The sequence below is a fragment of the Cebidichthys violaceus genome, unplaced genomic scaffold (genome assembly GCF_023349555.1).
Source record: "Cebidichthys violaceus isolate CVI_PGR_0920_01 unplaced genomic scaffold, fCebVio1.0.p SCAF_21, whole genome shotgun sequence".
Lineage (NCBI taxonomy): Eukaryota > Metazoa > Chordata > Actinopteri > Perciformes > Stichaeidae > Cebidichthys > Cebidichthys violaceus.
The window spans coordinates 11,278,198-11,295,826 of NW_027176384.1; the positions used below are offsets into that span (position 1 = coordinate 11,278,198).

Sequence of the window (17,629 nt, forward strand, 5' to 3'; positions counted from 1 at the left end):
AAGGCTTCAGTGTTTTGCTTAAGGACCCTCTGATGGACCGGATGAGACCTTCAAGTAACAGTACAGTGTCTTTGTCCCTGATTTTAAGCACTTCTGGAAACTAGTACTCAGCAGCATTCGGCACTGTAGCTGAAAAAATAAGATGGGACAGTGCACAGTGAACGCAATCGCCCTACTTATTGTACTTTGCAGCAGTGACACAGCACGTTATGAAATGATGAATGAACCCTCTCTTACTTTCCTCCACTCCTCCAATCTCTCCCCGCCCATTCTGTCCCAGGAGCCCGGCGGGAACCACACTCCTCCCCAGCTCAGCCCGTCGGTGGGCCAGGCAGCGTACACGGCGGGGGTCCCGGGTGGATCTCTGGACGTGCAGCACCTCATCATGCAGGCGGACGCCCGGCGCAGGCAGCGCAGCAATGACAACTACTTCGAGGACGTGCCGCGATCCAAGCTGGAGCGACAGATGGCCCAAGTCAGCATGGTGAGGAAGGGAGGACAGGATGGAGGGATGAATGGAGACAGGGAGAGAGAGAGAGGGGAGAGTATTATGAATGGTGGTAATCAGACATACAGTTGTCTGGCTGAATGCTTAGAGGGTAGACTAGGTAATATTCTATCTTTTTCTTATTGGCAACAAACACGTCATCTCTGCCACAGAGCTCCAAATGATTCAAAACACATCAATGAGCCACACTGGGTGACATATTCCTTAATTGCCATGAACGTGGGGACTATAGATAATTCTGAGCAAACCCCGCAAACAACTCTGTGTCACCGTAAACACTCACTAAAGCGCCAGGTGTGTATTAATCCGCAGCAGAAAGTAGTCCCCACTAAATGCACTATTTCCTTCTGTTTGAGTAACTTGTGCCTAAAATTACAGTGACCAGTGACCTTTTATTAAAAATATATATATATATATATATAAAAAGTGAAAATTATATATTTGTGAGGCATTTTTAAAGATTTACATCTTCAGTAATACTAAAGGCTAGACTGGTTTTTGAGAAGCACAGTTAGTTTGGGTCTTCATGGGATTATTGACGGTAAAAATGATATAGAATGACTCCAGATTCATCCTTTGATACTGTTTTTTAAAGTCTTCTTCCTGCTATAGTTAAATGATAACATATTATGAATAAATATTTGATTTCAAAGCATCCTGTAATTTTCAAAGCTATAATAAACTAATGAACTACTTTCAGGCAGTATCACATTTCTAATGAGGACGGTGGAGTAGATCTTAATCATACATGAAGTATCTCAGTAATTAAATGCGGTCCCTAATAGCTACAATATTCAAGCCAAAAGTGTTTTATCTGCCTGTTTGCTTGTTGAAAAGACACCATTAATAATCCGCAGCAGGCAGACCATCTGACACCAGCTGTCGTCTCTGCAGTTTAGAGCTTGTATACATTTTCACCATGAAGGAAACGTGAAATTTATGCCTGAAACTTTGTGCTACAACATGATGAAATATACAAACCACAATGCAGTGGGCGGAGTGCAACAGTTTGGTCGCTTACAAATGCAATCAGGCATAATCTACAGCTTTACGAAATAGATATCAAGATATCAGATTTTATAGTTCTGCATTAACAAGACCTACTTTTCAGAACAAGCGTCTCAACTTTACCGCCAAATTTATTCTCATCTAAACTCAAGATTACAAACTTTATGACTTCCAATCAGAAACAGCACAATGACTCAGACACACACTCACACACGCACACATCTGAGAGAGCAGCTGTGTTTTGATTCCGTGTGATTAGGATCTTTTTGTGTCTCCGTGTGAATCACAGAGCATCCCACTGCAGACTGACACACACTAATGTTTACCCCACCGAATCCCATAAGTGTGCGCGTCACAGTGTCCCCCTGTCTAGAAACGGCACCTCTTGAGGTGACATCGATGAGTCAGCTTTGCCGGAATGGAAAGATAACTATTGGAGAAAAGAGGATATTTATTCTTTTTTTTTTAATTACCCCTATTCTCTGACTGTTGCCTCGTTTCTCCCTCTGGCTCTCCCCTTCACCTTCTGTTGCCTTCATTTTTTAAGAAAACTAAACCCAGGAAAACAGGTTCAACACATTTTTTTTTTTTCCCCCCCCGTCCTTTAGGTAGCACATTAAAAACCTTTAGTAACTAAAGATTTCCAGCTGGGTCGGGCAGCTGGGACAAAGTGTGTTTGGGGGAAAAAAACGTGTAAAATGGTTAAGCTGTTGGGGGGGTTTAGCGTAGATTTGGCTTATGCCTGTTTCTGAAGGCTTATCCGCAGGCTGTTTATCAAACATCTTTGCATGTGATTGCGAGATCTCACCTCCACAGTGGCTCACCGACGTTCTGACGGGGATTACACACACAAGCAATCAGATATGGGTAGGCACATAAACATGCAGTCTTTGGCACGGGATGTGTGCAGAGAACATCATGTGGTTTCATTTACCAAAGAATGAAAGACCATAACTTAATTGTTGTCCGCAGACATTTGAGAAGTATCCAGATATAGGCTTTAGGTGTTTACTCTGGTTAAAAGGTGAAAGCTCAGCGGGTGAGAAAGAGGTGAGCAGCAGCAAACAGTCTTAAACTGAGCCAAAGAATGGGAACATTTGGAACCCGAGCATAATTCATCCAAGTTTAATTTCCTCTTGGATGTTCTCCGAAGCGTGTCCCTTTTTGAAGGCATGTTCATGTTCATGTTCGGTCAGGAAAGCTGTTCCATTATGAACTTACACACATTTATCAGGCCAGCGAGTTACGTCAACACGGAAAAAGACACGGCACAAGCCTTGCCGTCGCGCCACATCTTTTTCATCCTGTGTGATCCCGTTTGTGTCCTAACGCGCTGTTGGTTGTCGTTCCAGGCGGGCGAGTGGTGCGAGCCGATCACGTTGCGTCCGCCCAACGAGGCCACCTCGTCCACTCCGGTGCAGTACTGGCAGCATCACCCCGAGAAGCTCATCTTTCAGTCCTGTGACTACGAAGCCTACGTGAGTCCTACCGCCTTCCCTTCCCTCTTGTGTGCCAGTTTGTTCACAGTTCACAGGTTAAAAGAAAACAGTTAATCCATCATCAAAGTAGCTGCCATAATTCTGTGGTTCCTTAATTCATTTGCGATTTCAACTGATCATTTCAGCTCTGCTTGCTATCAATACACACCTGCAGTAAGGTAATAATATTAAAGATCAATGACCCTAAACTTCACCTTTCAGTCAATACTGCACTACACAAGTTATTCTCAGCACTTTGGTAAATTTAGACCTTTGCCAGTTACATAAAGGATGTTATATATCCACGTTACCACGGATACAGCCTTGCACCTCTGATTGGTTATCTGCTCAGCACCCAGACTGGAACGATTACTTACTTGGAGCTGTGCAGAAATGCAATTTAAGATGCCATTGGCTCTTGGAAACATCCAGAGGGAATGTAATCTCAGAAATACACGTTCTGATTGGTTTGTTGGCAATGTGGCGAAGACGTGGACTACAAGATGATTAAGGAAGAAAGAACTGGAGAAGGGGGGAGAAGAAAAAGATGGTTTGAGAGAGATCGAAAAAATTCAAGTTTGAACAAATATGACAGGGGGTTGAGAAAATCAAATGTGATGCTGAAATCAAATATGAATGAAAGCAAGATGAGATAGAGGCTGACTGAATAAGAGATAAAAGTATCCCAAGGGCTCCTCAAAAATGTCCCCTTTTTTTTTCGTTTTCTCACCTCAGAAGATTGATAGAAACAACGTGGACCATTAGGCCTCCGACGGATGTACAACTACACAAGCAATGTGTTTTGGACGGATGATGGGGAACACACAACGGGTGGGCCACCTGGGGAAAATAGGAAGGTGCTTTCATGGAGCCATTTATGTCAACATCGCTAAAAACGCTGGATGTCCCAGGACAACGGGCTCCAGAAAGCTCAGAAAGTGAGATAAATGAGCGGGAGCCACAACAGAGGGGGAGGCAGAGCGCTCGGTGTGAAAATATTGGCGAGCTGGAAGGAGATGGAGAGTGAATAAGAATAAATTAGATGGATAAGACGGTAATGAGAAGGAGAGAGGAAAGAGAGTATATTGTGCTGGTGCTAATAGAGAAAGAGGGACCGTAAAAAGCTAAAAGGACTGAATAAAGGCACAGTTCACATTTTCATCTCAGGATCTAAATTAAAAAAAAACCACTCTGCTCCACTTTCAGCACCACCTTAAATAGCATCCTAACTTTATTATGTCCGTTTTTACAACCAGAGCTCGCACCCTGCAGACAACATAGCCTAACATCATTACCACACTCTACATCATTAACAGCCAGCGTCATCTCAACAATGACTCTGTGTGCTGTTTCTTTAGGAATCTAAAAGGGTCTGTACATCAAATACACAGAAATATTAGGGAGTTCTTCCTCTTATTGAATCGCCGCCTTGGTTATTACTAAAAACATGCAAATCTAATAACTTTGCCATCTCGGTCTTTGTTTTTAGTGCTTATTCGCAAAATATTAGCATGCTTACACATGCAAACTAAGCTTGTGAACGTGGTAAACATCGCACCTGCTAAACATCAGCACGCTAGCGTTGTTCCTGTGACCATTTAGCATGCTGATGTTAGCATTTAGCTCAAAGCACCACTTTGCCTACAGCAGCCTCACATGGCTGCTAGCATGGCTGTAGTCCCTCGGTCTTATTATGTTACCAACATCTTTGAATTTCATTTGGAACTAATAAAAGACTTGTGTGTTTGTGTACACCAACCACCACTGCCACAGGGACACGGTAGACAAGACGGCAGCTGGTCTTGTGTGCAGCTGTAATGCAATTTCTAGGATGACTGCCAGCAAGCCTGCCATAACAGCGTTTTAAGATTGTTAGCTTGAGTCAAGACAAATTATTAACATGCCCAGATGACCTTCTTCCAAGGAACAGACTCCCCAACCAAGCCATTTGTACAAAAGGTTGTTTTGCCCCCATAATTCATTTATCGCTAATCAAATGTAGGATAAATCCTGTGTGGTAGATAGTCAACATTTTAGTTCTGGATTTTGGAGTTGTTAACTGTGGAGCCCAAACAGATAGAACTGTAAATATTTCCCTTGTAATCCACTAAAAGCCTTGTTAGGGTCCAACTAAGGTCTCTTCCGTAGGCGGAGGGTCCACTGCGAGGTGGTGGATGTCACACACATTAAGTGCTCTAATGTTGACATAAACATTGTCCCTGTAAAACAGTCGCCGTTAGTTACTGCTTTATTAAATCAGATACTGCGTGTGCAGAATGTCTGACCACAAAGGGTCCCTCAAGGAGCCTCTCAAGGTGGATGTAATCACTGCTGTGGGTGTGCCTGTCTGCATTTAATCAAATCCTGTGCTAGTGCAGCTGAAAGTAAACATGGCATCCATGAATTACTCAAAATATAAGAAATAATTGAGTTTATTTGTCACAGAGAAGTACTATACGTAATTACATTACGTTCAATTTGTGTCCATTTATTTGATTAAATAAACAAAAACAAAAAGTACGAAGACAATGAAAATAACTCCGCTGGATTGGAGTCAACTGTTTGGTATCTTGCAGAGGTTAGGAGGTTAATATGGCTACAGAGTTGTGTAACCAGCCAGACCCTCACATACTTCCATGTGTGCTGTTTTCTAAGCATATGTTCGTCCTGTGTGCCTTTTCCACAGTACCTGGGCTCCATGCTGGTGAAGGAGCTGAGAGGGACGGAGTCCACACAAGACGCTTGTGCCAAAATGAGGGTAAAGCTCAGCCCGACACACTTCTGCTTCTACTGCTGCTGCTAATAACTTCTCTTGCTGAGATGTTGGAACATATAGTACAACGCTTAAAAAGGAGTCTGAACGAAGCTGCAGAAATACAACCCAAGTTGTGATAAATTAAACATGAATGCAAGTGGCTGTATTATGTAAATGTTCTCTCAATAAAAATGTAAATCTGGGACACAGTCTCATAGTCTGCCCTCACATTAGAATTTAAACCTAAACTATCATTATGGTGGATTAGGTTTATTGAGGGATTTCTTTTTAATATCCTTGCCTGGGGTGGTTTGAAACCCCCTGACCCCCCTTTCACCTCAGATCACCTGATCTCCTCCTCTCACTTTTGTGTCACTCTTTCTTCCTCTCCTGTATCTCTCACTCCGGTTATCCTCGTCTTTTCTTCCTGCTCCCTCTCTCTTTCCATATTTTACTGTAACACTAACTCTCCTCTGGCCCTCAGTTCATCTCTCTCTCTCTCAGCCTGAGCTGCTGCAGTGTGAAGATAAAGTTTAATATTCATGTGCAACGCTTTCTGTTCCTCCTCCCCTCCCTCTTTCCCTTCTGTCTCCATATGTATGTTGCCACATCAGAGGGCATCTTTCTTCTTCTTCTCTCCCTCCTCAGTTTGACACACCTTTGGTGCAAACCCAGGTTGTAATTAAGTGCAATGAGATGCAAATCATATCGTTCTGGCTTTTTATTACCTTCCATCTTTTCCCCGCTCGTCCCCGTTCCCAGCATCCCTCCTCTCATCTGCCCATCCATCTTTCCGCTGTGGTGGTAGATGTGGATGTTTTAATCCCAACTTCACAGCCTCTAGCTGGGTATCTGCCAGCGAAGCCAGTCAGCGCTGCCTTTGTCAGCTTTTCGGCGCTACCTGATCCTGACAAGGCCGAACCGCAGCAGCAACACGCTGCGAGCAGGGAGGAAAGAAACGGAACAAAGAAGAAAAAACAGATATGGAAAGGATAGCAGCGAGTGGATTCGACAAGGGGGAGAAATGAGGGACGGAGTGTGATAGAAATATGGATACTGAGAGAAGGAGATGACAAGTGATGAAAGAGGAAGAAGTGATACTGAGAAAGCAGGAAAGGGACTCATCTCACGTCGATTTCTCTGAATACATAAAATCTCTTGGCAGGTAGAATGACAGCTTGGAGGGTGACGCCGGCATCGCTGTAAATCACACGATTCTCCACAGCACCTCACCGCATAATGAGTTTAAATATAGGTAATTGAGACACGTCAAAGTGCCAATGTGTAATTAAAAAGAATAAGGAGGGATGTACAGAAGGAGCACCGATGTGGCTTAAAAGCTAATAGACTTATTCGATTTGCAGCGCTGCAGTCAATTGGGTTTGGAAATGTAATTGCGAAGCGGTTGTGTTTTTATGAGGCGCCTGACAACCCCCCCCAACCTTTGGAGATTATTTGAATTGACGTAAAAGTATAAAGGAAAAGGACGAGAGTCATGTGATCGGTTAGCTCAGCTAGCTCTTGCTTTCTTTATTTAAGTTCTGTTTACGTTTTCACTGTTTTTCTCACTTGCTTGTTGGCCCGGAGACATGGATTGAGTCATGTAAAAAATAAACAGGGTATTAGGTTCGGTGGAGAAATTCATTCATCTTTAACTATTTATAATGTGTAATACACAGATTCCTGTGCACGTCTTTGGGCTATTATGTGCGTTTGTGCCTCAAATATAATCTTTCCTTTTCGTCTCTCCTTTTCCTTCCCGCGCACTCCAAGAAGTCGACCGAACAGATGAAGAAAGTGCCGACCATCGTGCTCTCCGTGTCCTACAAAGGAGTGAAGTTCATCGACGCCACAAATAAGGTAACACGCACTGCTCACTTCCTGTAAATAACACCTGAAAGGTCAGGCTTTTGAACACGCGCGTGAGTGACATTCAGAGGTGTCAGAGATGGCCGGCGCAGCAGCGCCGATGTCTTCTTTCGCTGCAGCCTGACTGATTTAAAGCTATATGGTGTACAAAAATCAATAAGGTGTAAAAGAGGGCAAAACACAAACAGGCAATAACCAGTGTGGAATGGATGAGCTGGAAAATCAATAACAACCTACTCAGTTCATTAAATCCTGAATGGAATAGTCTTTTCTTTTTTTTATTTTACTTTTTAGAGAAGCATAGAAATACAAAAAAAAAAACAGAACAAGCAGTTGGTCAGCTATGCATTCATACCGATGGCAATACATGCCAGTTCATATAGTAACTAACACAGTGCATTTATAAACCTGTAGATTTAGCCCAAAAGTCATTATCTCCATACTATCTCTGTCACACTCTGCATCCAGTCAATCTATGTGTTGCAGCTCTTTTGCTGTAATAATACCTTCAATAGATATTTGTCTTGCACCGAAGAGCGAGCTGCTTTATTGACCAAATAGATTGTAGAGAAAGATCAGTCAATTCTTTACCTCCTGCCAGTATGAGAGAACAGCTGGGGAAACTCCAGAATATATGGGTTTGCTAGCCGCTCTTCACTTTTCCTCCAACATAGACCCCTTCCCATCTCAACCGTCCGCACACCTTTTAAATTCTCTCATCAAATCTCGGCAACAGAATTCTCTCCTTCCACAAACTGGTGGACGGAGTCGGCAACAGTGCACGTACTCGACCATTCTTCCTCTGAAAGTAAGAAGTGATTCTGTACATATGCTTCCTCAATGGTCTGTTTAAAGGTCATCATCGCCTCCTTTTCCATCCAGAGGGACATTTGAGTGAAGGGTGCTCAGTGCGTGTGCGCGTGTGTGTGTGTGTGTGTGTGTGTGTGTGTGTGTGTCAGCATGTCACACTTAGACAGGTTTTTTTACCCGGCTAATGACTTCACACTAAGGAGTCACTTATTCCGATCATGTGCTGATTCCCGTGCGTTCGTGCAAGACAAGAGGATCTACTCCACCTCAGCTGGCTAATAAAGGTGGCTCAGTGAGAAACATTTTTAAAGATAATTATAAGCTGCTTGCTTTATTTAAGCCTCTGTGATGCACTAAAGCGCGCGAGCACACACACACACACACACACACACACACACACACACACACACACACACACACAGCAGAAGATGAGCATCATTTGCAGAAAGTCAGTACATTGTGAGCTCTTCCTCAGACAGCACTGCACAGAGCAGACTCAAGTAAGTTGGCCTCAATACATAAATAATATACACAGACAGTTTTAAGACAGTCAAGTATGTGCTGTGTCTGTCTTTGCCAAAACACTTAAACTAGTTAGTGTAGTTAAGCAGACAGACTTTTGTCTTCGCTTGTCTCTTCATGGTTTCAGAACACAGATATAAGGGAAGAAATAATAATATGGGTAATAAATAAGGGACAGTGGCTTTACCTGGATTCACATCTCTGGGCAATTTTCATGAAAGTAGTAAATCTTCCCTATTTCGTCTCCATATCTTATCTGCTGTCCCAGTGAACAAATAAAACAAACTGGAGGGAGTGGTTCTCACTTGCCTTACAAAAACCAAACAATAGGCTGATATCTTTTCATAGAATCAACGACAAAGATGAGACTGTCGAGTATGACAAAAAACATGTTCTGTTTTCCCGTCTCTCACTAAAGCTTTGACGTTCTGCATTTCACAGCACGGAGACTTTAATTAACACGACGCAAAGACAAGAGTTCTCCAGTGACATTACCAGAGGACAAATTCCAACTCAGTGACTCCAGAAAACTCTCAAACCAAAAATGTGCTACAGTGATTACGGTTTTGGGATGTGAGAAATTAGATGAATAATAAATCAGATTTGTTTTTCCCTGAAGTGGCTCACTAGAGATTATCAGCAATCTCTCTCTCTCTCTCTCTGCACCTCTTTATCTTTCTGCCTCTGTTTTTCTCCCCCCCTCTCTCTCTCTCTCTCTCTCTCTGCAGAACATCATAGCAGAACATGAGATCCGTAACATCTCGTGTGCGGCTCAGGATCCAGAGGATCTGTCTACATTTGCCTACATCACCAAAGACCTCAAGTCCAGTCACCACTACTGCCACGTCTTTACTGCTTTCGATGTGGTCAGTACCGACACTGTGTGTGTGTGTTTCAAAGCAAATATCGTATTCACAGCACCTATAATAACACATCGTATTCTTACGCTGTTACCCTCTTATCAGAACCTGGCGTATGAGATCATCCTGACACTCGGCCAGGCCTTCGAGGTGGCCTATCAGCTGGCCCTGCAGGCCAGGAAGAGCGGCCACGGATCGTCCACACTGCCCGAGAGCTTTGACAGCAAGCCCAGCAAACCTGTCCCCAAACCTCGAGTCAACATCCGAAAATCTGTAAGCATCGCTGCCGCACAGCCGAAAGCAACCGTTTGAAGGGAAAAATCCATCCTAAACTGAAATTCACAACAGCAACGTTTTGATGAATTTGAAGAATTTTGGTTAAAAAAAAAACTGCAAGAACTGGATCCTCTACAAATGATTTCATAATAAGCGTAAAGTCTAAACGGCCTTTCCAAAGTGAATATACGGTACAGGATTGATTATAAAAAAAAAAGAAGAAGCGAAGTCTTGAGTTTAAAGATGGATTTTCACTTGTGATAACACCTCTCTCACACTCTGCTTCTAATCAGATCCTACCAGCATCCCATCAACTCTGTCCCATTCGCACTGGAATCTGTCCATCCCTCCACTCTGATTCCTTCCCGTGTCTCATCCACGCTCAAATGCATTGTTTTCAATTCCCATTTCTGGTTCGCTGGGATTATCCTGGAGCGCTTGTGTTTTGTGCGTCTGACAGTCTTGGCCCAGCGGACACTGTGGCAGAGGTGTAGGTGGATATTTGATCTGTTAAGCATCCATTCGGTCTTCCCGTCCCTGCAGTCTCTTCCACACTTTGCTGATTGATGAGGCCTGTTTGCATTGGGCTCTGGGGAGGCTTGCTTGTGGCTGGTGTGTGTGTGTGTGTGTGTGTGTGTGTGTGTGTGTGTGTGTGTGTGTGTGTGTGTGTGTGTGTGTGTGTGTGTGTGTGTGTGTGTGTGTGTGTGTGAGTGATTGTAAGAAGATAAAGAATCCTCATGTGGAAGATTCCTACATACTGCAGCCTTGCATGGAGAATTAATTTATTGACATTTCAGTCCATCAGATCCTCGTCAAAAAAAAAGTGTGTGTGTGTGTGTGTGTGTGTGTGTGTGTGTGTGTGTGTGTGTGTGTGTGTGTGTGTGTGTGTGTGTGTGTGTGTGTGTGTGTGTGTGTGTGTGTGTGTGTATTTGCGCAAACGTGTGTCGCCTTTCTTCATGCCTCCTCCGACCACAGCGTCACAAAGTCTATCTGCAGACCTGTCAACCTCCCATTAACCCCCGACTGAGCTTCAAAATAGTCACGCTAACACACTCCTCCGCCGACACGCACCGGCTGGCACAGCAGCGCATGTGTGTCTAAAGGGCCCGGCATAGAGTTACGCCGGCTGCTATATCGGTGCGCTTGTAGACTAAATTTAAGTCAATTTACATACTGCGTGAGTCACGGAAGAAAGAGACGGTTGATGGAGGAGAATCGGTGGCTCGGGGAGAAATGGTCTCACTTTCTAAAGTTAGAGCGGGACGTGAGACGCCGAGGAAAAAGACAGGAAAAGAGCTTGTGTGTGGTCCCGTGCCTACAGAGATGATGGACGATGGCATGTGTATGCACAATCTGCTGAGTCTGCAACCGTTACATTAACCATTAATTGCCTTTTTCCTCTCTCTGTTCATGTGCGTGTGTGTGTGTGTGTGTGTGTGTGTGTGTGTGTGTGTGTGTGTGTGTGTGTGTGTGTGTGGTGTACTTAATGGCTTGTGGTGTGCAGCAGGGCAAAGATACTGCAGGATTCACTTAATATTCCTGCCACCTGCCAGCCATAATCTCCATCCTGCAGCACCCCTCGAGCACCTGTGCTTTAAAATACTGTTGCTTTGTTTTTCTGCCCACAAGAATCTGTTTCTCCACACCTTCCTACTTATATTTTTATGTTGTGTGTGTGTGTGTGTGCGTGTGCGTGTGTGTTATGTGAGCGTATCTGCTCGTAAATCTCCCTCAACATCCACTTAACTTGCTCTTATGAGTGTGACCGTGTCCGATGTGACTATTGTCTTTGATCAGCCTCGGCATGTTACTGTAATCGGAGTGTAGCTTTAAAACAGGATTGAAACGCACGACCCTAACCCTGTATGACTGAGTCTCACAATCTTGTGTTTCTTAAAAAGGAGTGAAAGCGCCTCCCAGTGATGTGGAAATAGCTTGTTTCCATGCAGATGGTTCATGTTCTTGGCGGTCTAGGAGCCTTTAATTTATACTTCATCAAGAACTCAAGAACAAATGAAATATAACCACAAGCTTTCTGACCTCCTTGGCAGGATTTTTCATGACTTCTAGATTAAAAAAACAATACATTTGAATACGAGTCTGGCTTGTCAAGGTGCTTTTGCAGAGTGATGTTTTGTCCAGTTGCCGTGCCGTATTCGTCCTGCGTATTCGGAGTGTTGTTTTTTTCCAAGCCAGAGTTGCTCTATATATGTGGCGTAACGTAGCCTACTGTAGTCTTGCTGTCCCACGCTGTTGCCGGGGCGAAAGACTTCGCTGCCATGTTGTTGCCATGGTTTTGCTTTGGTTTTGGAGTGTTGTTGCCTTTCCCTGTTGCCATGCAGCTGCTCTGTCATCGCTGTGGGTATTTTTTTTTTTTTTGCCTTGCTGCTTTGCTGTTTTCGGTGTTGCTGTTGCTGAGCAGGCCCACTTTGACCTGTGTATCACCTCTGCCCCTGTAGGTCATCATGTCCCCCGTCAGCCGCTGGTCACTGGGCCACATTTACACCCCCCACCGGCCTCCTCTCCACCCTCCTCTTCCTCCCCCTCGACTCTTCCATCTTCCTTACAAAGCTCAGTCACAGGTCCTCCACGCTTTTTTCCTTCTCTTATCCTTTATTTCCCACATGATTTTTCTTTTAGTCAAGAGGAAAGCGCCGTCTGTAAGTGCTTCCATTTTATTCTGTCGCTTTTTTCTTTTTAACTCACCCTGCATCCTTGTGTGGTCTGTTTGAGTGTTTGTCTCATTCTTCAGTTACTACCTCTATCTGCATAGCAATAGCCATAGAATAAGAAAAAACCCCAGATGTGACACTGAGCCAACCCATTTCATTACTTTACTGCTAATAAAATCAGCAGAAATCAGCCCTCGACTTTCAGCCAGTTTTTATGAGCCTCACTGCACCGATTCAACCCCTGGATGGGGATACACTGCCTCCTTAAAGATGCATGGTCGAGATGGTAATTAAAGTGTAAATAAAGCAATAACAACTACTTTAAAATTAGCTGAATGTTTATTAAAACACTCCTTCCATTAATTGAAACCTCAATTGAATGCTTGGAATGAGCTTTTTTTTTTTACACGTGGAGTGTTTTTCCTTCTGATCCTTTTTTTTTCTCGCTCATCCACATCTTCATCTCGCACACGAGGCAGTTTGGATATTTGAAAGGGTCATCAAAAGAAGACTGCAGTAGCAGAGCATACACAGTGTGCCAAGAAGTGATTGAAATGTGCTAAAGTGATGTTAGCCTCACATTGCAAAACATCATGTTCTGCATCGGATTGGATAACGGAGCTTGCTGTCCTTTGAAGGACACTGTGATGTCCCTGCAGCATTACTTCAACTTCTTATGTCCGGACCCTTCAGCAGAAAACCACAAAAAAAAGGTGTTGTGGTAAAAACGTGTTTTGAAAGCAGGCATAGTTCATTCAGTGGCTTCATGTGCGGTTGCTGAATTTGAGACTAATCCTGGCGATGCTCTGAACGAGTTCTGCACTATATTGATCTTCTGTGATCGAAAGTGTGTTTGTTCCTTAACCCTGTTACCCCATAACATGATTATAAGGTCTTGCTGTGGTCGTCCGAGTGTGTGTAGGTCTGTGTGTGTGTGTATGTGTGTGTGTGTGTGTGTGTGTGAGAGAGAGAGAGAGGATAGAGAATTGGATTCATTTTATAGTAAGTTTCCGTAGTGTTGCTGTAGCAGTGTGTTGAGACAAGATAAGAGAAACATGACTCTGTTAGTGTGCTGCAGAACTTTGAGATTAACCCTGTTTACTCCAGAAGTAGATCTTTAATGCTTCATAAAATATCTATATTAAATACAGTTACATTTAATATATGTGTCTGTAGACATAATTAGAATTGATGGACAAATGTGGTCTTCTGCTGTCAAAAACTGCGGCTCTCACAGTCGAGTCTCCCCTCCCCCCCAAATCACCTGAAAGTAAACCAATAGATTGGAGGAAAACCACCCTCAGCAACAAAACCCGGCCGCTTGATTGGTTGCCGTGGGGGTTATTTTTGAAAGCGGTGGAGATTGTTTGGTTTATTTCTCAGCTCTGAAGCCACAATAGCTTCACAGTGGCAGCAACAGACAGAGGCCACAGCTCTTTGATAATCGGAACTACTAGGATGTACAGGAAGTGTAGTAGTTGTAATTGTTCAGGACCAGCTGGATCTTGCATGTAGAAATGTGTAGATATGGAAAATTAAAAGAAATGTCAGATCAAATGTGAGCTTCTGTCCGTGATCTGTGTTCTGCTTTCTCATTTGTAATCTGTGTCTTAACCACCTCTCACATATGACTTATTATTTTTCATTACATCAACTTCCAAAGCCACACTTCCTCCATCTCATTCCTTCCACCGTCTCACTCTGTATTCACTGACTTAATTAGCATTAAATTGTCACAGAAAGTTGCCCCTACAGTGTGCAAAATGACGATTGTCAACAGGAACAGCTGTTTGCATTCCAAATGTATCATGGTGAAGTTTTGCATCCAGCATCTAAAGAAGTGCAAAATCAGTACAAAAATGTGTGCTATTTGCAAAATTGAGAATATGCCGGCCATTGAAAGTAATTTGTCTCTCCTCCGTCTTCTCTCTGCTTCCTCTCCCTCTCTGTCTCCGTCCACGTCAGATGGAGCAGCCGTCCATGGACCAGAAGGGCCACGCAAACGTGCCGTGGATTGTGGAGCCGGGTCAGGAGGCGAAGAGAGGAGTCAACACCAAGTACGAGACCACTATTTTCTAACATACACCCGCCTTGTCCACTCCTGTGTGTGTGTGCCTTTCAGAGGTTGCCCTGTGCTGGGGCCCCGCCCCGGAGTTGGGCACGAGCGACGCACGCCGCCGCGTCACCTCACCGGCTGAAAAATAAAAAAACAAAAACATCCCGCCCCGTCCCCGTTAGCCGAGCCTGTCCACTGCATGATGAAGTTTGGCACTGCGCTGTCTCTCTCTTCTTTCTCCTTGTCTCTTCTTCTCTCTTTTTGTTTCTGCTCTGCCCTTCTTCGGCCCGGGCCCCATCCTCCTGCCTGCAGGGCTGGCGCATGACCCTCGGGGGCTGTGGTGCACTTCTGTGTCTCCACCTGTTGGGGGAATTGTCAGCTCCGTTTTTCCCACTTCCTGTTTGTCAGTCAGTCAGCGGTCAAGCAGTCAGTTGTTCTGCTTTCTTTCTTTTTTTGTTCCTGTTGATGGATGCAACCGTTTGGCTTCGTCTCTCTCCTCTTTTTTTCTCCTCTTGACTGCCTCCATCCCTCGCTTTTCTCTACATTTCTGCCCCCCTTGTCCAACTGCCCCTGACAACTTGAATGACATTTGTAACCAGAATACTGCTAAGAGCCGTGACAGTGTTTTAGCTGTCTGTTGAGCCCAGTGCGGGAGCTGACAATGAGGAGGGCGGTTGTCGAAACATGACAGCTGGAGGAAAGTTCAGACTTTTTAAACATTTTTTAATCAAAGAGGAGCGCTGAATTACAGGAGAGGTGATGTAGCACAGTCTCTTTGACTCAAACTGGTTCATCCAGCAGGCTACTAGAATGTATTACAACTTTTTGATCCTTTATATCAGATTATTTTTTTGAAAATACTAACAAACTTGTGAATTTCTTTGACACACAACTTTAAACATGTCCTGTGACACAGGAAGATTTTCTCTTTGTTTTTTGCTTTTATAGCACCTTTTCCACCACACGTGTGTGTGTGTGTATATGTTCAGAATTATTTTAACCGAGTGGATTTCTCCCTGGCCATGAACCTTATTTTATTTAGAGGGGAAAACATCTTGTGTGTAATCGGTTTAGCATGTGGCTTGTGAGACGCATGGTGGCCATTTTAGACTTGCTGAGCAGGGGGGCCGGTGTAGAGGCGGGGTGTGAGGGCTCTCTCGATAAGTGATGTCATCTCATTTGCAGGGCAATGCCGGACGCTCATGTCTATTACTGTGGAATGCAAAGAATGTAGCCAGCCCTAAACACGGACCTTGTCACACACACACACAATGCAAAATGGATTACAAAAGGACTACAAACATGGACGCTACTCCACAGTGTTTAAGGTTGACTACAAAATTCTAACATCATTCATCCACATGATAAACATATGACAAACAGACATTTATACACAGTAACAGGACTGCATCTTGACAGACGACGGTCTGCTCTGAATGTACACTTATTTGAAAGCAGCCTCAACGTTCCCCAACTACAGCAGGATCTTTTTTTAAGTGCCCTGTGAACTTTTGGGCGGTCACAGCGCCTCCATGGAGACTGTGAGTGTGGTTACAGGGCATCTGTTGGTAACAGACAATGGACTCGCTAAAGGCACCACTGGGCATGTGTCATTGATGGAACGGGCATGGGTTTGAGGACGGCCGGCTGGCTCTTTTTGGTCTTTTTTTTATTTTCTTTAAAGTCAGAATATAATACAGAGATATATGCACAAGTGTGTAAATGTGATTGGACCCTGCAACACGCTGGAGATGCAACAGGTGTGTCCTTATGAGATGCGTGTCTCATAACGGACTATAAACCTATGTGAACAAAACGGCATCCGGCGTAAAAAAAAAAAAAAAAGTATTCTATTCGTATTGCCCGACATTTTAATGTTTAATATGAGAGTATTATATTACCATGATGATTATGATTATTCTTGTGCAATTCTTGTCTACTGTTGTCTTAATGTTACATTATTTTTCTATGATGAGATGAAAACCTTGGGCTTGAGAATGATGGCCATCCTTTAAAAAAAAAAAAAAATCTGAAACTATATGATCATACTTGTACTCAGAGAGTGAATGTTGCAGGTGGCTAGCTAACTCATGTCAGGTCAACTCCATCATTTCTCATGGGGCTCTACTCTTATCTAGCAGATGTAATATTTTAAACGCAGTATTACTGTATTATTTGGATGAGACATTATCCGATTATAAAATGTACATAGATATTTTGCCAACTCATTGTTCATACATGTAATGTAAAAGAGAAAAGAATAAAGGATTTGCAGTACATGGCACTGGAAACAAGGTACCAAAATAAAGGCTGCAAAAGAAAAGAAGTGGTAGATTGTAGAGATTGTATTTTGAGTGAAGACTGAGATGGGTTATATGGTGACATCACTGCTGACCAACTTATGTACATAGGCTTGGGCTTCCAGCACACTGATTTTTGTAATTTGGGCCATTATTTATATCCTTGTAAAGCACATGGAATAAAATATGACTTGTAAAACCATTATTCACCCTTGGATAAAGTTGTCATAAGTTATTTCCTGTTTCTCCACTAGTACATGAAAAGGTCTTTTACACTACAGTTTGACTTCCATGTTTTAGGAACCTGGAGTCTGGAAACGATGGATGAATGTGTACATCAGACAGTTCGCTTCACATCTTTTCTTTCACGGTCAACCTGAGGTTTTTTTTTCTCAAACCTGTGTGCTTGCTGGTGTTTCTTGGCTAAGGCAAAAAGCTAAAAACAAATGAAATGATGATTGTGATCCAAGCCATTTAATATCAAACTAACCTTACAGACAAAAGTGCATGAGGTA

General features: G+C 43.5%; 1 protein-coding gene across 5 annotated transcripts in view; it reads left to right on the forward strand.

Moving 5' to 3' along the window:
• anks1b (ankyrin repeat and sterile alpha motif domain containing 1B) overlaps window positions 1-17,319 on the forward strand; it is a 180,961-nt gene extending 163,642 nt beyond the window's left edge. Inside the window, exons 21-29 of one of the 5 annotated variants that reach the window (XM_068717376.1) lie at window positions 281-484; window positions 2,869-2,994; window positions 5,681-5,752; window positions 7,523-7,609; window positions 9,679-9,816; window positions 9,916-10,083; window positions 12,546-12,668; window positions 14,724-14,815; window positions 16,000-17,319. In XM_068717376.1, coding sequence (XP_068573477.1) covers window positions 281-484; window positions 2,869-2,994; window positions 5,681-5,752; window positions 7,523-7,609; window positions 9,679-9,816; window positions 9,916-10,083; window positions 12,546-12,668; window positions 14,724-14,815; window positions 16,000-16,048 — 1,059 coding nt within the window. In that variant the 3' untranslated portion in view covers window positions 16,049-17,319. Of the gene's footprint in view, window positions 1-280; window positions 485-2,868; window positions 2,995-5,680; window positions 5,753-7,522; window positions 7,610-9,678; window positions 9,817-9,915; window positions 10,084-12,545; window positions 12,998-14,723; window positions 14,816-15,999 lie in introns of those variants that run through there. The other 4 variants (XM_068717372.1, XM_068717371.1, XM_068717373.1 and 1 more) reach the window with 4 other exon arrangements.
• Window positions 17,320-17,629: the final 310 nt, after the last annotated feature.